At 45.7% G+C, this 22,302-nt stretch overlaps 1 protein-coding gene across 1 annotated transcript in view; it reads left to right on the plus strand.

The window, feature by feature from the left end:
• The window catches only part of LOC308069075 (golgin subfamily A member 2-like), a 161,117-nt gene extending 139,241 nt beyond the window's left edge, over positions 1 to 21,876 (plus strand). Inside the window, exons 3-5 of the mRNA XM_080400821.1 lie at positions 5,195 to 5,253; positions 13,639 to 13,780; positions 14,851 to 21,876. Coding sequence (XP_080256947.1) covers positions 5,210 to 5,253; positions 13,639 to 13,780; positions 14,851 to 15,012 — 348 coding nt within the window. The 5' untranslated portion in view covers positions 5,195 to 5,209 and the 3' untranslated portion in view covers positions 15,013 to 21,876. The remainder of the gene's footprint in view (positions 1 to 5,194; positions 5,254 to 13,638; positions 13,781 to 14,850) is intronic.
• The last annotated feature ends 426 nt before the right edge of the window (positions 21,877 to 22,302 follow it).

A 22,302-nucleotide genomic window follows, 5' to 3' on the forward strand; every position in this document is an offset into this window, starting at 1 on the left:
ACGGAATGGAGTTCACTCTGATTTGCCTTTGTATTCCTTTTGTCCTATTAATTCTCTTGATATTTGATGTGGAGCTTTAAGCAGTCAGCTCAAGAAAACACTCCTGGATCTCAGCGGTGTCTGCAGTCATCCTACTGAACAATATGATATTTAAGCACTGAGAAGCAAAAAATCCTGGTTTAGAACGTAAACTTTCAGCAGTGGGAAGAAAAGCTGAGTGGGATGAACGGACAGCATGTATTCGTGGAAAGATGTATTCTTGATTTAGTGGAAAAGAATGGGAAATCAACCTGCATCATTGACATTAGCTTGTCGCAGAGGGAGTCTGCATCTATCCTTACCCAGAAAAGGATGTTTTCTCTGTGTGGTACTTTGGAGTGAAAGGTGCTATAAGGAGTATTATTGTGATAGTCAGTTCTTACTTAGTAGTGACTTGTTGCCGTGGGGAATAAAACTGGCTGACTTGACTGCTTTGCTTGTAGTCTACATCATATGTGAATGGAGAAAGTGCTGTTTCTTCCGCAAATATTAAGGAAACGGAAGGAGGTTGTTCTCAGTGTCCCCGTCCCCCACCCCCCCGCCCCCTTTCTTATTTGCTACTGTTGATAACTTACTGGGACTCTGCTTTCGGCAGTGTTAGCGAGACCTAATTGAATGCACAGTTCTCGTTCACTGCTGTCTAGTGTTGTCTTGTGCTATCATCGGGTAGTTGTGATCAACACTGGGAGGCAGGTATCGGAGGTGTTTCCAGTTTGGGGACTGGGGATAAGCTGGCTTCCGTGCAGCTGCCGTTCTTATTTCTGAGTCACTGTTAGGTCAAAATGAAGCCTTGGCAGAATGGATAAAATGTGTTGATGCCTCAGCTGCTTTTGTGGAAACGGCAGATTTTTGTTTTGTTTGGAGAATCTGGTTATCACAGTTTGATAGGATTTATTTTGCTGTCCTTTTTAATTACTGCTTTTTTCCTCCCCTCCTCCTCTTCTGCTCCTTCCTTTTTCTCCTGTCTGCATGTGCCCATCAGACACGTTACCGGGAGCTGGCAGTAGCCCTGGATTCCAGCAATCTTAACGAACAAGCAGTTCGTTACACAGATAGAGGAGTTGGTAAGAAACAATCCAACCAACCAGTCTGACATGGTCCTCGCTGCTCCTCCAAGCTCTTTGGGTGTCTGCAGAGTTATGGGTTCTCTCCTAGTGCCACAAGGAAGGCTGCTTACACAGCACTCTGTAGGGAAGAAAATGAGCTGCACGGAAAACCTGTTCAGCGGCCTTAGACGTTGAGCCCCTTGTGAATGTATTGGCTCAACTGAGGAACAAGAAACGGAGTTTTGTTGGTTCCATTTAAGTGTGCTCTGCTGATCTCATCAGGCTTTCCCTGGATGATAAGCATCCTGATAAAATAGCTATTTCTGCGCCTGGTCCGAATCCTTGAAACACACAATTCTGGTGCTGGCTGCAGTGTGAAAAGCTGTTTCTGCAGGTGGTGCTGCTGGTCTAACGATATCGGCAGAGTGGGAGCAGTAGGCCTGAGAGGGTCTGGGGCTGGTTTCTGATCATATCCTCAGCTTCTCTTGGCACGCTGAGTGAACTGCTTTGTCCTGTGGCCTGCATGGATTCCCGCTGCAGCTTTTCAGCCTTCAGCTTTAACACTGCAAGAAATGCAGCCAAGTGGACTTGTTTCAGTCTGAAAAGAGCCTTTCTTGTGTGAAATGCTTTTCCCCATTTTGTTCCTCTGTAAAAGTACACTTTTTGCAGCAAAGTTCAGCATTTCCCGGTGTACGCCGTGACCCCCCCCTTGTTGTTTTCCTTTGGGCTTTGGGTTATTTTTGTTCCATTCTGTTTCTTTTTGTGTTTTAGCTGGGCTGCAGAGGAACTTGGCATAGTGCATTGCCCACCCAAGATTCTCCTTGTTTGCCTGCTTTTACGCCGGCCTGCAGCTGTGTAGGGCCTTTGCTGCATTGGTGGTCTTGCCTTTGCTTTTGCTGGTTATGTTGTGCATGGGCATTGCTAGAATCAAAACCTGTCACTCATCGCTCTTCCGTCTGTAGTCATCTTTCAAAATGCATTGAAGTAGTAGCAGTAGTAGTAAAGAAAGAGCTTGGACAATGCTCATTCTTTGGGAAGGCAAAAAAGTCCTGCGTATGTAGTTAGTTGCGAGGCATCTGTGAAGAAGCTGTCAGGGAGACAACAAGCAAATAGCAAACGCAGCAGCACAGTTGTGTGGCGGCCTGGGTAGGCAGCTGCCACCTTTGTCTCCTTCACCTCATATCTAAAGGTGCATTACCTACGGACAACAGATCTCCAAATACTTCACCGCTAAGATGGAAATGGGCTAGGACAGAATTACCCCTTCTCTTTGTATCTGGCTTCAGCCCTCCCATACCACCTCCTGCAGAAGTCTGCCAACACCAGTGCGGCTCTGCGTGACTTAAGGCCAGCTCTTCAGTGGAATAAAGGTCTGAGGTCTCAGTTAAAGGAAAAGACTACGTTTTTGTTTGGGGTTATTGGTTGGTTGGGTTTTTTATTTATTTATTTATTGGTGTTTTTTTTTAAAAAACCCCAGCATTTCTGGCGATCACCCCAATACACCAGGATTACTGCCATCAGTTGCACAGATGTGGGGATGCGAGTTTAACTGAGGTTGGTAGATGCTCAGATGTAGACATGGAGGGGTTTCAGCAGCGGTGTTGGAGAGCAACTGTGGCAATCTACTGAGCGATGAAAAAGATGCCTGGCATATGAAGTACATTAGTGAAGGCAGCTCCAGATCTCGTATTTTTAATAGCTAAGATGAACTTCCTAGTCCTCTACAGAAAGGACAGTGGAAATTCTGTTTGCGTGAATTGGGCATGTATCCTACTTTGTTGAAGTGAAAACGTGTTTCAGATGTATGAGAGTATTTTCTCTTGACACTGGTGCATCACTTTTCTTCCACAGAAAGAGCAGAGCCAGGAGGCAGTGGATCAGCTGGAGAAGGTAAAGTGTGTCCTGGTTTTGGATAGGCAGAAAAATAGTATCTCTTCCTTGGCGGCGTAGAGAGTATAGTGGGCTGTGGCCCAGGCACGTGTGGTCTTGTCTTATGTTAGATTCAGTTTCATTTGTAGCGTAGGGTTGAATAATTTGACTTGATGAGTTAGGCCTGCTTGGCAGGTAGCGTTCTTATTTTGACACAAGCGAACGTTTAAATACTCAAGTATTAGAGGAGTGTGGTGGAGGCAGGAGAATACAAGTCCTTGCCAGTAGCTTGCTTCCAAGCACTACTGTTTTTATGCTAGCAGCGATGGTGCTGTGCTGTTACTGCCAATCTAGGATGGATAAATAGTGAAGGCGTTCAAATAACGCAAGGCTGAAGTATGTCTTTAAAAAGACTGCTGTCGTTTCGATGCTGCAAGTACTACCAATGTATCACTGCTTTTTTAGTTTGACACAAAACAAGGGTTACCCATCTATGTTTTTGTGCTAAATAGGCATCATTTCTTTATACAGGAAAAGAAGGAGTTGGAAAAGAAATTTTCTGAAGAGCAAGCCGCGCTGAGGAGACAGCTACGGGTAAGGCAGAGCCTCCATTACAGTAACACTACCTGCCTTCTGCTGTTCTCTGGATTACTGACCATTCGTAGTCTTTACTCGGGAAGCCACGAGCGCGTTCCTTCAGGAAAACTGGCAGTCAGCCCGACTGTGCTTAACTGCACGAGCTCTTTACCTTTACTGAGTTAGCCTTTTGTGGCAACAGTGATGTTGCAATTACAAGCAAAGAAGTTTTGTGCTGAGCCGATTTTCCTTTCCCAAAGGTTCGTATCCAGACTACTGGAATTGTAGCTTCTGAGAAGTCTGAGTTGCAGGCGGCACTTGCACGTACTCAGCAAGCTGCAGGGGAGAAATCAGGTAATTGACTGTGGGCACTCCAGCTCAAGCTGTTGGTCAAAGTGTGAATTTCAAGCCAGAGGCATGACAGTTGCTGGCAGCCAGCTCACAGCAGTGGCCGACTCCTCGGTGGGCAATAGTGGGCACCATCGCTGCCTCTGTCCCCCGAGCTGCCCCCAAGTGGGAGCATGTTGATCCCATGGCAGTTGAGGTTCTTTAGTGCATCGCTAAAGCCTTGTCAGCCCTGTTCAGCCCAGGTGACTACCCCAGGCTGCTCCTTTCTGACTTTCTTCTGATCCTTTTAAAACTTAGTTCCCTTTTTGCCACCCTCACTCCCACACAGCTATCGCGTAAAGGTGGGTTTTACCCGAGCCCTTCATTCTGAACCAAGTTTGAGCAACAATTTCTATTAGAAAGAAAGATCCCAACCAACATATTGCCTATTCTGCAGAGGAAGTTTCGTCATCTCCCTCAAAGTGAGGATGGTAGTTACTGAGAGCTTTACTGCCCAGAGCTGCTAGTGAGCCACCTGTAGAGCCAGGGGCGGAACCAGGTCTGCTGACTTGCAAAGCTCTGTGCTGCCTTAAGAGCTTGTTGACAAAGTAGAAAGTGCTGTTTAGCAGTTCCAAAAAGCCCTTTGTGGTCCAGCCTCAACTCACTCTGTTCTGACTTGTTCAGGAGAAGCCGAGAGCCTTGCTGATCGTTTATGTTCATCGCGCGAGAGGGAATTGGAGCTGGAACGCACTTTGGCCTACGTCTCTCTGCAGCAGAAACAGGCAGAGGAGGTAAGAGTCACCTCTGCTTATGCTTCACCAGCAGCTCTGCCTTTGGCTATTTGCTTGTCAGTACACTAATGCAAAGTCTGTAGTCCCTGCTCGGAGAAGAGGCAGAAATGAACATTCTGAATTGTTAATTAACCTTGTAAAGCCCTGTGTTCTCCATGGTCAAGGCAAACTTCATTCAGGTTTCTGTGACCACTAATCATATGGTCCAGTTGCTGTCTTCAGATCCGGCACCTTACTTCATTAGTCTTGCCAGCTCCACGCAACAGAAGCGCCACCGAGACCTTGTCTCAGGAGGGTCTCCGTCAGGCAGACACTTCAGTATTGATATTCATCCAGAAGTCTGCAGAAAGGACCTCACGTTCAGTTAGTAGCATCGCGTTTGAAAAGGCTGAGCAGATTTATTCCTGGCAAATTCAGGAGGTTCTAAGCAACCTGTCGTGAAGGATTTTGCCAAAGTTCTGATGCTTTCCAGTTCAGCTGATGTGCTAAAGGTGAAGTATTTTGCTGAAGTCTGCAGCTGAATCAGTCATTTCTTTTTTTCTGCAGCGTAAGGAAGAGTTAATGAAGGAGGCAGAAGACCTGAAAGAGGAGCTGTACAAACAAAGGTAAGTCCATCTGCTGCTTGTTACTGCAGAGTAACACTGCTCTTCCCGGTAGAGCCACAAAACTTCACAAGGGGCATGCACCACAGGTGGTGACTTGGGAGGTTGGATATTCAGCTTAAAAAAAGTGACTGGATGTGATGTTTCTGTGATTCTAAGTGTTATGACTAGCTGGATTGTAAATTTATGACATGTACTTGCCCAGACCCGTAGTACATACAGTGATGCTGCTTTAATTTTGGTTTGTTTCAGGAAAAGCAGTGAGGAAATGAAGCTGCAGAATTCGAAGCTGTCACGGAAGTTTCGCTGCCTGGTTTCCCAGGACTCAGCCTTGCAGATATATATAAAGGATTTGCGTAAGAAACTGGAAATGGCTGAACGGAGGATCCAACAGGTGCCCATACTGCTTCCAGGCTGTGAGGGTAGATCACACTGACCGTTGTAAGACTGTGCTTCTGAGAGTGGGGGCAAGGCTTAACTCTTGTTCTGAAAGGAAGGCACAAAACCCCATCAAGGCATCCTCTTGGTCAAAGGCCTTCAGCGAGGCCTCTGAGGAACAGAAGGTCTGTTTGAAGGAGCTGGAGCAGGAGGCTGAAAGCTGTTGTGACGCTGGTCTGCGAAAAGAATGTTCTGCAATATGAGAGGGTGACTGAACATACAGCGCGTGACAATACGAAGACTTTTCCTGCTTTGTATCTGTTTGGCATTTTGGTTACGCAGCTGTCTCGTGGTCTCACTGAGAAGCCAGTTGAATAGGGGTGGTGTTTGTACCCACCCTTGCAGAAGGTGAATTGGACAATGGTAACTTGAAGGTCAGCTGGGGAAAGTTAAGAGAAGCAGCCAGTTAGGAAGGGAATTCAGGAAGCCAGCTGTTAGCAGTTCAGAGAGCAAGCCGGTGTGAACCTGAGCCTGTGAGGGAAGAAACTGCTCTTTTGTTTATTTTTGGGTTTGTTTTTTTTTTCCTCCCCAGTCAGTGGCTTAAGTTACCCTTGAAATAAAGGCAGCTGCTCCTCTTCTGGGAAAAGTACTGTGTGCCAACTGACATGCTCCAGACATTGGCTTTAAATTCCTGACGTGTTTGACAACTTTTAAAATCACAAGCTTTTATACCATCTGATCTGGCTGTGTAATACAGACTCTGGAAATGCACAAAGTTTCTGAGCCCAGTTTTTTCTCCGCTGTCGTTTTCTTAGCACGGAGAGATGCATTTTGATCTGATTGGCTGTTATGTGGACCGTTGTGTCTGGGGTTTCAGAAATCATTTGTAAACTGATCTTTAATTGCAATATGTCATGACAGATTTCTTTTTCCAGTTGCCGTCTTGTAAAAATCCTGCGTCAGGAAAATGCTGTTCAGAAGCACACTTGACGCTACTAGGGCAGGAATGCTGATTGTTGGCATGAGCTGCTGCTGCCATTGGTGTCTTCATGCAAGGCAGACCCTTCCCATCTCAGCCACTTCAGCTTTCTTGGCTGTGAAACGCAGAAAGCCCAGCAAAACAGGACTCCGTGTGTGAAAGCAAATGGATCAAGCATGGCGTTCCAAGCTGAGCAGAATTACTAACTTTTTTTTGTTGTGTTATTAGAACCTCACAATGCATAATTTCCCGAGAAGTGTCTTGTTCCTAATTCTCTCTGTTTCCAACAAATCCAGCTGTTCAAGTAGTTTATTGAGTTGTTGGTTGTTTTTTTTTTTGATTTATTTCACAACTGATGGTGGAGGAAGGAGGAAGTTCTTGTGGTTAAGGCACATGACTGTTCTTTGCATCTTGAAGCGTTAAGCAAACAGAATGTCTGGACCGGAAGAAATGAAGGAAACATTTTTGACATGTACTGGTGAAGGTATTCCTCTTGTCCATCTGATGTTTCATGTTGAGGAGTGTTTGAACCAATAAGGGTGAGGTGACCTGTAGCTGGAAGAAGTAAGGGAATTCCTGACCTTCCTAGAAGCACCTAACATACGTTTTCCCTTGAGAGCACAAGTATCTGTCCTGCTAAAAAGAAACGGAGAAAATTCTGTTTGTTTCCCTCTGCAGTCTTCCACTTTATTGCTTTCCTTAAATGTCTTCACCATCACCGTATTCTTGCTGCTCGATTCACGAGAAAAGTGCTGAGCAGGTAGACGGGGAATGCCAAGAGAGAGATTTCTTGTTTCCTGTGAAGTGCCAAGAAGGAAGCGACTGAAGTAAGAGGGAACCCTTGCAGGTGGCATTGCAAAGAGCTGTGATACATTGGTGGGGTTGAATGTTGAAAACGATTATCTCGTTTGTTTTGTAGTGTTTTTAAATTATGGCTTAGCAGAGCTGGATGATGAAATAATTTGCCATGAAACGCTAGAGCACTGCTCTGGGTCTTCATGGCGCTCTGATGCTGTACAAGATAAATGAAGTTGTCTGGTTCACGGTGGGTAGAGGAGTGGTCAGAGGCTGTTCATCCTCCCACGAAGGCTGGATGAGAACTTGCATTGCTGTCCAGGAACAGGTTTTTGGCCCTTTTCCGTTTAGTTTCTTCTAGTCATGGGATTCATCGCTCCATGAGGGCCACTGGCACCTGCTCCCAGCCACGCTGAGTTTGGCCTGTTCGTAAATGTCCTCCTTCTAAACTTGTGGTTCATAGCGTGCCGCACATCTCACCAAGTTTTAGAGGGAGCGTTTGAGTTTGACTCAAAAACTAAAACCAAAAAGTTTTCAGGTAGTTGCTGACCTGTTCTTTTCTATCTTAATCTGCATCCAGCGATCTCTGTTTTCCCCAGATACATCCTGAAGGTAGCGCTTTTCAGAGCAGAGTGGCCACCATCTGGCTTTTGCCCTCGCTCGCTTCTTGGTGCGTCCTTTGCCATTAATCTAGTGTGTGAGCTTGAAGAGTTGGGTGACGTTACTGCCCCGTGTTCTCGGGTACAGCCTCGTTTTGATCCTTTTGTCCTGTTAATTCTCTTGATATTTGATGTGGAGCTTTAAGCAGTCAGCTCAAGAAAACACTCTTGGATCCCAGCGGTGTCTGCAGTCATCCTACTGAACAATATGATATTTAAGCACTGAGAAGCAAAAAATCCTGGTTTAGAACGTAAACTTTCAGCAGTGGGAAGAAAAGCTGAGTGGGATGAACGGACAGCATGTATTCGTGGAAAGATGTATTCTTGATTTAGTGGAAAAGAATGGGAAATCAACCTGCATCATTGACATTAGCTTGTCGCAGAGGGAGTCTGCATCTATCCTTACCCAGAAAAGGATGTTTTCTCTGTGTGGTACTTTGGAGTGAAAGGTGCTATAAGGAGTATTATTGTGATAGTCAGTTCTTACTTAGTAGTGACTTGTTGCCGTGGGGAATAAAACTGGCTGACTTGACTGCTTTGCTTGTAGTCTACATCATATGTGAATGGAGAAAGTGCTGTTTCTTCCGCAAATATTAAGGAAATGGAAGGAGGTTGTTCTCAGTGTTGTCGTCGTGTCCCCCCCCCCCCGCCCCCCCCCGCCCCCTTTCTTATTTGCTACTGTTGATAACTTACTGGGACTCTGCTTTCGGCAGTGTTAGCGAGACCTAATTGAATGCACAGTTCTCGTTCACTGCTGTCTAGTGTTGTCTTGTGCTATCATCGGGTAGTTGTGATCAACACTGGGAGGCAGGTATCGGAGGTGTTTCCAGTTTGGGGACTGGGGATAAGCTGGCTTCCGTGCAGCTGCCGTTCTTATTTCTGAGTCACTGTTAGGTCAAAATGAAGCCTTGGCAGAATGGATAAAATGTGTTGATGCCTCAGCTGCTTTTGTGGAAACGGCAGATTTTTGTTTTGTTTGGAGAATCTGGTTATCACAGTTTGATAGGATTTATTTTGCTGTCCTTTTTGATTACTGCTTTTTTCCTCCCCTCCTCCTCTTCTGCTCCTTCCTTTTTCTCCTGTCTGCATGTGCCCATCAGACACGTTACCGGGAGCTGGCAGTAGCCCTGGATTCCAGCAATCTTAACGAACAAGCAGTTCGTTACACAGATAGAGGAGTTGGTAAGAAACAATCCAACCAACCAGTCTGACATGGTCCTCGCTGCTCCTCCAAGCTCTTTGGGTGTCTGCAGAGTTATGGGTTCTCTCCTAGTGCCACAAGGAAGGCTGCTTACACAGCACTCTGTAGGGAAGAAAATGAGCTGCACGGAAAACCTGTTCAGCGGCCTTAGACGTTGAGCCCCTTGTGAATGTATTGGCTCAACTGAGGAACAAGAAACGGAGTTTTGTTGTTTCCATTTAAGTGTGCTCTGCTGATCTCATCAGGCTTTCCCTGGATGATAAGCATCCTGATAAAACAGCTATTTCTGCGCCTGGTCCGAATCCTTGAAACACACAATTCTGGTGCTGGCAGCAGTGTGAAAAGCTGTTTCTGCAGGTGGTGCTGCTGGTCTAACGATATCGGCAGAGTGGGAGCAGTAGGCCTGAGAGGGTCTGGGGCTGGTTTCTGATCATATCCTCAGCTTCTCTTGGCACGCTGAGTGAACTGCTTTGTCCTGTGGCCTGCATGGATTCCCGCTGCAGCTTTTCAGCCTTCAGCTTTAACACTGCAAGAAATGCAGCCAAGTGGACTTGTTTCAGTCTGAAAAGAGCCTTTCTTGTGTGAAATGCTTTTCCCCATTTTGTTCCTCTGTAAAAGTGCACTTTTTGCAGCAAAGTTCAGCATTTCCCGGTGTACGCCGTGACCCCCCCCTTGTTGTTTTCCTTTGGGCTTTGGGTTATTTTTGTTCCATTCTGTTTCTTTTTGTGTTTTAGCTGGGCTGCAGAGGAACTTGGCATAGTGCATTGCCCACCCAAGATTCTCCTTGTTTGCCTGCTTTTACGCCGGCCTGCAGCTGTGTAGGGCCTTTGCTGCATTGGTGGTCTTGCCTTTGCTTTTGCTGGTTATGTTGTGCATGGGCATTGCTAGAATCAAAACCTGTCACTCATCGCTCTTCCGTCTGTAGTCATCTTTCAAAATGCATTGAAGTAGTAGCAGTAGTAGTAAAGAAAGAGCTTGGACAATGCTCATTCTTTGGGAAGGCAAAAAAGTCCTGCGTATGTAGTTAGTTGCGAGGCATCTGTGAAGAAGCTGTCAGGGAGACAACAAGCAAATAGCAAACGCAGCAGCACAGTTGTGTGGCGGCCTGGGTAGGCAGCTGCCACCTTTGTCTCCTTCACCTCATATCTAAAGGTGCATTACCTACGGACAACAAATCTCCAAATACTTCACCGCTAAGATGGAAATGGGCTAGGACAGAATTACCCCTTCTCTTGGTATCTGGCTTCAGCCCTCCCATACCACCTCCTGCAGAAGTCTGCCAACACCAGTGTGGCTCTGCGTGACTTAAGGCCAGCTCTTCAGTGGAATAAAGGTCTGAGGTCTCAGTTAAAGGAAAAGACTACGTTTTTGTTTGGGGTTATTGGTTGGTTGTTTTTTTTATTTATTTATTGGTGGTGTTCTTAAAAAAACCCCAGCATTTCTGGCGATCACCCCAATACACCAGGATTACTGCCGTCAGTTGCACAGATGTGGGGATGCGAGTTTAACTGAGGTTGGTAGATGCTCAGATGTAGACATGGAGGGGTTTCAGCAGCGGTGTTGGAGAGCAACTGTGGCAATCTACTGAGCGATGAAAAAGATGCCTGGCATATGAAGTACATTAGTGAAGGCAGCTCCAGATCTCGTATTTTTAATAGCTAAGATGAACTTCCTAGTCCTCTACAGAAAGGACAGTGGAAATTCTGTTTGCGTGAATTGGGCATGTATCCTACTTTGTTGAAGTGAAAATGTGTTTCAGATGTGTGAGAGTATTTTCTCTTGACACTGGTGCATCACTTTTCTTCCACAGAAAGAGCAGAGCCAGGAGGCAGTGGATCAGCTGGAGAAGGTAAAGTGTGTCCTGGGTTTGGATAGGCAGAAAAATAGTATCTCTTTCTTGGCGGCGTAGAGAGTATAGTGGGCTGTGGCCCAGGCACGTGTGGTCTTGTCTTATGTTAGATTCAGTTTCATTTGTAGCGTAGGGTTGAATAATTTGACTTGATGAGTTCGGCCTGCCTGGCAGGTAGCGTTCTTATTTTGACACAAGCGAACGTTTAAATACTCAGGTATTAGAGGAGTGTGGTGGAGGCAGGGGAATACAAGTCCTTGCCAGTAGCTTGCTTCCAAGCACTACTGTTTTTATGCTAGCAGCGATGGTGCTGTGCTGTTACTGCCAATCTAGGATGGATAAATAGTGAAGGCGTTCAAATAACGCAAGGCTGAAGTATGTCTTTAAAAAGACTGCTGTCGTTTCGATGCTGCAAGTACTACCAATGTATCACTGCTTTTTTAGTTTGACACAAAACAAGGGTTACCCATCTATGTTTTTGTGCTAAATAGGCATCATTTCTTTATACAGGAAAAGAAGGAGTTGGAAAAGAAATTTTCTGAAGAGCAAGCCGCGCTGAGGAGACAGCTACGGGTAAGGCAGAGCCTCCATTACAGTAACACTACCTGCCTTCTGCTGTTCTCTGGATTACTGACCATTCGTAGTCTTTACTCGGGAAGCCACGAGCGCGTTCCTTCAGGAAAACTGGCAGTCAGCCCGACTGTGCTTAACTGCACGAGCTCTTTACCTTTACTGAGTTAGCCTTTTGTGGCAACAGTGATGTTGCAATTACAAGCAAAGAAGTTTTGTGCTGAGCCGATTTTCCTTTCCCAAAGGTTCGTATCCAGACTACTGGAATTGTAGCTTCTGAGAAGTCTGAGTTGCAGGCGGCACTTGCACGTACTCAGCAAGCTGCAGGGAAGAAATCAGGTAATTGACTGTGGGCACTCCAGCTCAAGCTGTTGGTCAAAGTGTGAATTTCAAGCCAGAGGCATGACAGTTGCTGGCAGCCAGCTCACAGCAGTGGCCGACTCCTCGGTGGGCAATAGTGGGCACCATCGCTGCCTCTGTCCCCCGAGCTGCCCCCAAGTGGGAGCATGTTGATCCCATGGCAGTTGAGGTTCTTTTGTGCATCGCTAGAGCCTTGTCAGCCCTGTTCAGCCCCGGTGACTACCCCAGGCTGCTCCTTTCTGACTTTCTTCTGATCCTTTTAAAACTTAGTTCCCTTTTTGCCACCCTCACTCCCACACAGCTATCGCGTAAAGGTGGGTTTTACCCGAGCCCTTCATTCTGAACCAAGTTTGAGCAACAACTTCTATTAGAAAGAAAGATCCCAACCAACATATTGCCTATTCTGCAGGGGAAGTTTCATCATCTCCCTCAAAGTGAGGATGGTAGTTACCGAGAGCTTTACTGCCCAGAGCTGCTAGTGAGCCACCTGTAGAGCCAGGGGCGGAACCAGGTCTGCTGACTTGCAAAGCTCTGTGCTGCCTTAAGAGCTTGTTGACAAAGTAGAAAGTGCTGTTTAGCAGTTCCAAAAAGCCCTTTGTGGTCCAGCCTCAACTCACTCTGTTCTGACTTGTTCAGGAGAAGCCGAGAGCCTTGCTGATCGTTTATGTTCATCGCGCGAGAGGGAATTGGAGCTGGAACGCACTTTGGCCTACGTCTCTCTGCAGGAAAAACAGGCAGAGAAGGTAAGAGTCACCTCTGCTTATGCTTCACCAGCAGCTCTGCCTTTGGCTATTTGCTTGTCAGTACACTAATGCAAAGTCTGTAGTCCCTGCTCGGAGAAGAGGCAGAAATGAACATTCTGAATTGTTAATTAACCTTGTAAAGCCCTGTGTTCTCCATGGTCAAGGCAAACTTCATTCAGGTTTCTGTGACCACTAATCATGTGGTCCAGTTGCTGTCTTCAGATCCGGCACCTTACTTCATTAGTCTTGCCAGCTCCACGCAACAGAAGCGCCACCGAGACCTTGTCTCAGGAGGGTCTCCATCAGGCAGACACTTCAGTATTGATATTCATCCAGAAGTCTGCAGAAAGGACCTCACGTTCAGTTAGTAGCATCGCGTTTGAAAAGGCTGAGCAGATTTATTCCTGGCAAATTCAGGAGGTTCTAAGCAACCTGTCGTGAAGGATTTTGCCAAAGTTCTGATGCTTTCCAGTTCAGCTGATGTGCTAAAGGTGAAGTATTTTGCTGAAGTCTGCAGCTGAATCAGTTATTTCTTTTTTTCTGCAGCGTAATGAAGAGTTAATGAAGCAGCAAAAACACCTGAAAGAGGAGCTGTGCAAACAAAGGTAAGTCCATCTGCTGCTTGTTACTTCATAGTAAAACTGCTCTTCCCGGTAGAGCCACAAAACTTCACAAGGGGCATGCACCACAGGTGGTGACTTGGGAGGTTGGATATTCAGCTTAAAGAAAGTGACTGGATGTGATGTTTCTGTGATTCTAAGTGTCATGACTAGCTGGATTGTAAATTTATGACATGTACTTGCCCAGACCCGTAGTACATACAGTGATGCTGCTTTAATTTTGGTTTGTTTCAGGAAAAGCAGTGAGGAAATGAAGCTGCAGAATTCACAGCTGTCACAGAAGATTCGCTGCCTGGTTTCCGAGGACTCAGCCTTGCAGTTATATATAAAGGATTTGCGTAAGAAACTGGAAATGGCTGAACGGAGGATCCAACAGGTGCCCATACTGCTTCCAGGCTGTGAGGGTAGATCACACTGACCGTTGTAAGACTGTGCTTCTGAGAGTGGGGGCAAGGCTTAACTCTTGTTCTGAAAGGAAGGCACAAAACCCCATCAAGGCATCCTCTTGGTCAAAGGCCTTCAGCGAGGCCTCTGAGGAACAGAAGGTCTGTTTGAAGGAGCTGGAGCAGGAGGCTGAAAGCTGTTGTGACGCTGGTCTGCGAAAAGAATGTTCTGCAATATGAGAGGGTGACTGAACATACAGCGCGTGACAATACGAAGACTTTTCCTGCTTTGTATCTGTTTGGCATTTTGGTTACGCAGCTGTCTCGTGGTCTCACTGAGAAGCCAGTTGAATAGGGGTGGTGTTTGTACCCACCCTTGCAGAAGGTGAATTGGACAATGGTAACTTGAAGGTCAGCTGGGGAAAGTTAAGAGAAGCAGCCAGTTAGGAAGGGACTTCAGGAAGCCAGCTGTTAGCAGTTCAGAGAGCAAGCCGGTGTGAACCTGAGCCTGTGAGGGAAGAAACTGCTCTTTTGTTTATTTTTGGGTTTGGTTTTTTTTTTCCTCCCCAGTCAGTGGCTTAAGTTACCCTTGAAATAAAGGCAGCTGCTCCTCTTCTGGGAAAAGTACTGTGTGCCAACTGACATGCTCCAGACATTGGCTTTAAATTCCTGACGTGTTTGACAACTTTTAAAATCACAAGCTTTTATACCATCTGATCTGGCTGTGTAATACAGACTCTGGAAATGCACAAAGTTTCTGAGCCAGATTTTTAGATTAAGAAAATAGGTTTTAATCTAACAGATAGTAAATACAAAATTGGTAGGGAGGAGCTGTCTAGCTCAGCCTGTTTTACAGGGCTAAAATCTAAGCTTTTTGATTTTAATCTCCTTCCCCCCTCCTCTTTTTTTTTTTTTTTTTTTTTTTTTTTTAATTGAACATCACCGTGAGTTGGAGCACTTTAAGGTTGCAACATGGATCATGTGGCAGGTTGCTATCAGGGGAAAGGCTATGCAGAAGTGGCGTGTTAACATTTTGCCATGACTTTTTGATTTTTCTTGGCAGTTGTCAAATCAGGCAGGGAGTCTGGATGCAAAGCAGCAGTTGCAGGTGGCACTGGAGGAGAAGGGCAGGCCTGGAAACCCGGGTTGCTCAGGACTTGTACGAAATGACATCCAGATCTTCATGTCTGTAAAGAAACTTGTGTGGCAGAAGAATGCAGCCTGAGCTTTGCGTTAACACTGGTTTCTTCAGGCTTTATCCCTGAAGCAGTCACTGCCAAATGTATTTAGCCAATATGATTTTCTTTGTGTTTTGTTTTGTTTTGAACAGCTCTCAGGGTCAGTTCCCCGGCTCCAGGCAGAAAGACATCAGTATGCAGAGAAACGGAAGGAGGTGCGGAGAATGTGGCAGCAGTAGGTGCAGCAGTTCTCTGAGCAGGTAACACCAGGGGCAGCGTCACAGCTGCTCTAGACAAACACAGGCAGGAGTGAATGCACCATGAACGTTGTTTTAACTTTTATGGTGTGGCCTTGCAGGTCCATGCAATGGCAGACGAGGAGGAGGAGCACATTGCCTGAGGAGACGATGACGTGGACTCCCGAGTTCAACCAGAAGACCTTTTATTAGTCCAGAACCCACGCTTATAATATCCTCGTTTGCTGTTCACGCGCCCCATACTAAATTATCATTGGTTAATCAATACTGTTCACACACGTCTTGGCTACATATAATTGGTTAATTACTAAGCTGCAAATGCACTGAACTTCTTGCCTTTTTTTCTCTCTTCTTTCTTATCTCTGTGGGTTTCATGTTCTCAGCCAGCCGCCGAGATGTGGCATCGCGCATCCGCCCTGGCCTTGCTTCATATCCCGTCTTCCTTCCGGGCGTTCAGCCAACCTTATCGTACTTTCTCTCTTCTTTAGCCTTCAAGGCCCTTCACAGGCATCGTGGCCTCCAGCACTGGCCATAAAGCTCTCTACACTTCCCCCGTCTTTATTTTGAGCAGAAACAACATTAGAGGTTAAACTACTTTTGAATCATGGGTCTTGTACAGTTCAGCATACAGGGAATAATGGTCAGTATAACTACAATTAGCAATAACAATATTCCTCCGCGTGTTGTAAACTCCTGCAACCGTCTGGTGGTTCCCCGAGACTTGAAAAGATTCCGCAACCCATCTCCCAAAAGTTCATGCCGTAAGCCCTGTGACATGTCCTTCAATTTTTGTAACTGACTGTGAATCGACGCGGAACGGCCCGGAAGGTTCATACAACACATTCCTTAGCGCTGTGCACTATAGGCTACTGCAGAGGAACGAAGCTGGGTTAATGAGCATTGATAACAGACAGCTGTGGGCTGGCTTCAGGGGCGGTGGGTTGGCTGGTGTAGACAAGGTGCAGCTGTGGCTGGTTCTGTGAAGCAGTTGGGCAGCCGAGGAAGAAGCAGAGAGGGTGAGCGTGCCCTGGATGAGGCGAGACTAGAAGGCAGCAGAGGGACTGCCCTGGAGAGTGTGATGGTAAAAGACCTGGTTGCAGCTGGCTCCTTTGGAGAGTGCTGCGACAGGCTACTCTCTGCTGGTCACTTGCCTTCCACAGGTGAGATCACATCCCTCCTTTCTTTGTGTCTCATGCTGGTTTCTTCTCGTGCTCCCTCAAAGTTATTTGACTCTTTGCTGCAGGTTCTCAGCTGCACATTATCAATGTCAAAACAACCCACTGTCTCTGTTCTCTACAATTCACCCCTGTTTGTGGTTTTTGGTTTTGTTTCTTTGTTGGTTTTTATTTTGTAAAAGGTTGCTTTACCATGTTATGGAGTTGTCTGCGGCGAATGAAGAGACGGGACGCAGCTTGATGCAAGCAAGTTGTCCATTTATTAGTGATTTTCTTACAATTATAGACGTTTCTACCTTCTACATATTACACACTGATTGGTTAAATCTTAAGCGTAAAAAACACTGATTGGTTGGTATTTAAGGCACACCGTTAGAACAATAGGAACTTATTAGTTTACCTTGCCATAGCAACAGTTTCTATTCCAAAGTTAGGGAGTTTCTTTCTACGCAGCTTTCTTGATTAACAACGTTACATATCGGCGCTATCCGTTCCCTTATCTGGCTACTTGTTTCTCTGTCCGTCTGGTTGCCTCCTCAACTGTAACGGCTCAGGGGTCCGCAGTTACCTTGTTCCTTTGTTCCCAGGGCTTGTGCCCTACAAGTTCTAACAAGTCTCTATTCATCAGGCTATCAGTACTTGGACTCTTGTCCTTGAGGCCTTGTCCTACAGTTGTCATCCCTTTTACTTTTGTTTTCTTTCTCACTACTTAATTACCAATTTTGGCCTTATTTTATGTGTACGTTTGTACATTTCAGTCGGGTTCACAAAATGTTAAACTTGTTATCGGTGCATTTCATGCAGAGGTCAACATACAGGTTTATGGTTATTTATAAGAACGTGCAATAAGCTATGGAAGTTTTATGAAAATATTTTTCAGGAACTTCTAATCAAATAAGTGAGCATGAGAAATTGTGTTTAACTTGTAAATTCTATATATAAGCTGTTAAGGAACATTTTCTATGCTAACGTGAAAAGATAAAACCTACTTAAAAGCTCTTGAAATCTTGCCCTTGGGCGAGTGTTCCGCTGTGCCTCCATTCTAAGGCATGGAAGTGGAAATTGTGTAGAGCAAAGTTTTACTTTAAATAACCGCTCAACTGTTACTGCTGCTTTTCAAAGAACCTGAAAGCATAGAGTGAAGACTTGGAACTAAACAAACAGCTGAATGGACACCTCTAGATTGTTACTGGAATTAAATGCAGAAGTTAACTATAAAAGTTTCTCAAAATGTTCTGGTTGCTTTGTGTTGGTTGTTTACATAGAGATAGATAGATAAAACTATACACAAACAGGGAAATAAAAAAATGCTTGCAAAAATAGGGAAAGATAGTAGTATACGGTATTTATAGCTTAGGCACCTTTTTAAAAAAAAAAAAAAATGTAGATAAACTATTACCTGAACATGCAGTACATCCACAACTCTGAATTCATACCGGTTTTGTAGTGTGATATAGTCCTGTATGAACCATAAATCAACTACATGTTAAATCACTCTTCTCCATCGCTGTTGTCACGATCTTTGAGCTTCGTAGCAATGCCTAGGTCACAATCCTTTAGCTTAGGGAACTTCACCAGGTGAAAATGCAAGCATCTATTTCTAACACAAATTTGCAGAATGCAGTTTAGCCACAAGAGACTTGAGGGAGAGATATTGTGTTGTATGGTGTATAACCTATGAGAAGTGAGAAAATGGTGTTCCTGAAAGAAAACACTTCACTAGATCGTTACTTTGGAAGGGGTTTTGCACCTGCTATACTGCAAGAATACCCTAAGCAGTGATGTATCTTTGTGGACTTTGAGATATCTGTGTGATTAGGTTTAAACTTAACACGCAAACTGATTTCAAGTATCACTCTAGGCACAAGTGTGGGAAAGAGCATGCTGTCAGGACACAATCTTTCTCGCTTACAAGGTATCAAATGGTATGTTACTCGAGTTAAAGTCTAACTTGTACGACAACTTCATTTTCACCAAAGGGGTTGCAGTTAAGTACGCAAACTACTGCAGCTCAACTGAAGCTTCACCGCTGCAACGGAGTACAGAATGCTTTTCCCACCGACCTTAAAGGTTGTGGTGGTGGGGATGAAGGTGTGACGGATACTTGACTTCTAACCCAAAACAAATTGTCAGCTGTGTTAAATTCACCTGTACACAAAGAACACGTTATTCCTTCTGAGGCAACAGCTGAGGATTTGAACAGTCTCTTTTCACCTTGAGCTGTTCCCAGTTTAGAGGTTATGAAAAAAAAGAAATAACTCAAAAGGTATTCTGTCAATATGCTGATGCAGTTGCATGCTAAATTCTGGTCACACTGAAACAGAGTTATGTTCTAGCATTCATATATAGGTAGCACTCCATTACAACTTATGAACAAAATTCAGAAGTTCATCTTATCTCACGTTTCTTGGAATTCGATTAGGTTGCAGTCTTATTAAAGTCACCTTTTTTTTTTCTTTTAATGCAACCAGAGACACTTGACCGTAACAGAGAAGCCCGTATCGACATCTCTGAGCCCGGACACAAACCGCAGCTGCACGTACCACCAGGCTCAGGGCAGAGCTCATTCACGCAGTTACATAGCTATGTACTGCTACACGCGTGCAGACACCTATTTGTCACTAGATAACCGTGTTCGTCTTTCCTCCTTTCTTTCACAATACCTAGCTGTTCTCTCATCTCTTGTTAGGTCAGCCATTCCCCATTTTCCTCTCCTGTATATCTCTTCAGACATTCTCTATCCTCCTCTTTTTTGCTTGTGAATTGCGACAAGGCAAAGGTTGTGTGTAGCTGGGTGCCCGTGACCTGATTTATGTCACAATCAGCTAAACGCTGAGTACAGGACAAAAAGGCGTGGGAGACAGAAGGCAAACATCAATACGGGGGTTAAGGCGATTATAATAAATCCTGGACTACTTTTGATCCACGGCCCAAAGTTTCCCAGCCGTGAGAAGAGACCAAAGGCCTCCCACCCCTGGCTCTGCTGCAGGTCTTTGGTTTAAGTTTTGTATGCTTTTGTGGATTGATTCAGAGCGGTCACTCAGACTGACGTAACACATCCTATCAAAGTCTTCACACCCTTGTCCCTGCGCTAATAATAAAGATCAATAGCAACTCGGTTCTGTAGCAACATACGACGGACAGAATCGACACCTGTTAATAATAGTAAGCCAGGGAAAAAAAAGAAAGAAATAGTATTGTAGTATTACTTTCTTTAGCAAGCTAGCAGCCTTATTTACGAAGCACGTGAAGAGCGTGCACTGTTCTTACAGAAGAGATTAGAGAAGCAAAAATGTGTTACGCTGCATTCCAGAACTCAACCTGAGAGTTACAGTCTGCTGTGAGTTCTGGGTTATAACCATTTGACACATGTTGGGGTTGCGACTGTGCAGGGGCTGCGATGCCCGTTTGCAATTCTCATTGGCATTATCACAGCTAGTTGTTTTAAAAGCAACCCTTGAGCTTCCTCCTGCTCGACTTGTTGTTGCAAAATATTCTGAAGCCGATCAATAAAGTTAGTCTATGACTCTCTAGGAGCCTGCAAGACTGTGGCGAAGGACGCACTAGAGGCTCGCCCAGACTCCCGTATCCCCCTGCCCGGACTGCCTTCATAGCCATCTCCTCCATCTGCAAATAGCCGTCCCTGGGATACCTTGCCTGAGTCACAGGATCGGACGGCACAATTATTTTCTCCAGCCAGCGGCTCACAGTTCACAGCAATTCCCCGATTAAGCTTTTCAATCGAGGCCACTACACATAGCTCGCAAAAATCAGATAACCACATCATGCACTGCGTCGGAGTTCGTACCACACAAAGCAATGACTTCCAATAATCACGTGGTGTGAGTGGATAAGGCTCTGCCATCACTTCAAGAAGGGACACAGCAAAAGGACTATGAATCCCCCCTTCCCGCACGGCTTTGCTTAACCCTTTAACAGCCTCGTATTGCACAGGCTGCCACTCTGCAGGTTGATTTGGCTGACAAAATACTGAACGTGCCATGGCGGCTCCCAAATGCCCTCGCTTAAGCGCTTCCCGCTTGCATTGCTGCCACCGATCCCTCAGACCCCCTTTCACCCTCCCCGAACATACAGCCAGTGCATCAGGGGGAGGAGGAAAAAGGTCTAGCTCCTCTTCCGGGTCTATAGGACCTGGGTCAAAAGGTTTATCAGTGTCAATGGAATCATTGTCCGAGTTGTCCTGTTCCCGCGCTCGGTCCTGTGCTGTGAGGGTCGCTGCAATCAGTGACAGGAGCTTTGGCGGCACAGGAGGTGTGGACGGAGTCGCCATCGCTGACGGTGTGTTGAGAAGAGCCGCGCTGTCGGCGGGATTTACAGCCTCCCCTGGTTTAGCGCCGTTAGTAGAATCAGCCCACACTTGGCGGAAGAGGAGTCAGAATTTGCCACCAAGGCGCTAAACACATTCCTGCCACGGAGTCCCCCTCCACGGCAGCATCATACAATCGCCTGCCGACCGCTTGCCAGGCAGGAATTTGCAAAGTGCCATCAGGTGGAAAGTCCAGCACTTTGTCACGGATCCATTCTAGCAGAGTCACTAGCTGCGGACCCATCATCACATTCTCTAACCAAGTTTGTGTAAAAGGAGAATATAGTGCATTTCGCGTGACAGTTTTCCGTAGTTCCTTAATCATTTCCCAGTGAAATGCCTGATATTGGCCCGGGTGCCTATCTTGTAATATCACGGGAAACGCGTGCGCTCCCTCTTTCATACTTTCCAAGTGCACTCTCCTCCAGCCCTCTGTAACGCGTCTGCCGATATCATTTTCATCATCGCTGCTGCTCCCCTTATTACCGCTCTGCCGCACCACTCGCTTCTTCCTTACTTTTGACTGTTCCTTTTTTAGCCGCAAAAACAAAATGTGCCGCTCCAATTCCTCCAGGCTGTAGCCTCTGTAGCAGTAAAGGTAATTCGGCACCTACCCATTACTGGGTAGCGCTGCCACACCGTCACCATTAAGAGTCCTCAGAAAACATCTGAGTAATAGATGTTACAGTTGTCTCAGAACAGAGGTTAAGAATTTGCTCCCAGGTTCACGCACTGGTTTATAGGCTCTTAAATAAGTGGATTACTGAGAAATGTGACAGCTGCTTTATTCAGACAGGACAGTTCAATACAACTTCACATTTTGCCATTTACCACAGAAATGATACAGAACCTCTAGATACCAGAGCAGTTAAGTACAAAAATGCAGAATACCCAGACTCACCCAGAGGTGATCATAAAACAAAACCAACCCCCAAGCCACCACAAATTCAGCCTTCTTCCCTTGCTGCTTCCGAGGGTTTTTTCTTTTCTTTCAAAGCAGCTATGACATTGCACGTTTGCATGCCCTCGCTTCCTCTATTATTCAGTAACCAAACAGCCCCTGGATGCTGGAGAGAAGCAAGGTCTCCACGGGAAGAGTCTTCACATCAACCTGAATTACGGCCTTTCCAACAAACGGAAAAAAAAATAAAATACTGTCCCATCAGACAGGAGACAAAATTATCCAAAGTCCTACATCCCTTTCCCACAAGCAGGACACAGCTGACAGATTCAACAGCTTTCACGTTGTAAAGCTGCTCGGAAATAAGGCTGTTCATGCACGCGCTGTTGCAATTCCACACACACGCGTCTGAGGCCACCTTCTGTCAGTTCTGAACCAATACCACACCAAACCGTCACGGCCCAGTAAGTGTCAGCTTTGCAGGGCGGGGCAATCTTCAGGTTCAATACTGGAACCTAAGCTCCAGAACTGGAGCTAAGCTCCAGATCGGATGTATTCAGGGTAGAGCTGCTTTGTAGTAACCCCTCAGATAACAGCTGGAAAAGAAAGACCGCTATTTTCATTACAGAAGTATCAGACGAGTCAGAAAAGTTGTGTTTTCCTCCCAGTAGCCCCTA

The sequence above is a fragment of the Falco punctatus genome (genome assembly GCF_963210335.1).
Source record: "Falco punctatus genome assembly, chromosome: 9".
Taxonomy (NCBI): domain Eukaryota; kingdom Metazoa; phylum Chordata; class Aves; order Falconiformes; family Falconidae; genus Falco; species Falco punctatus.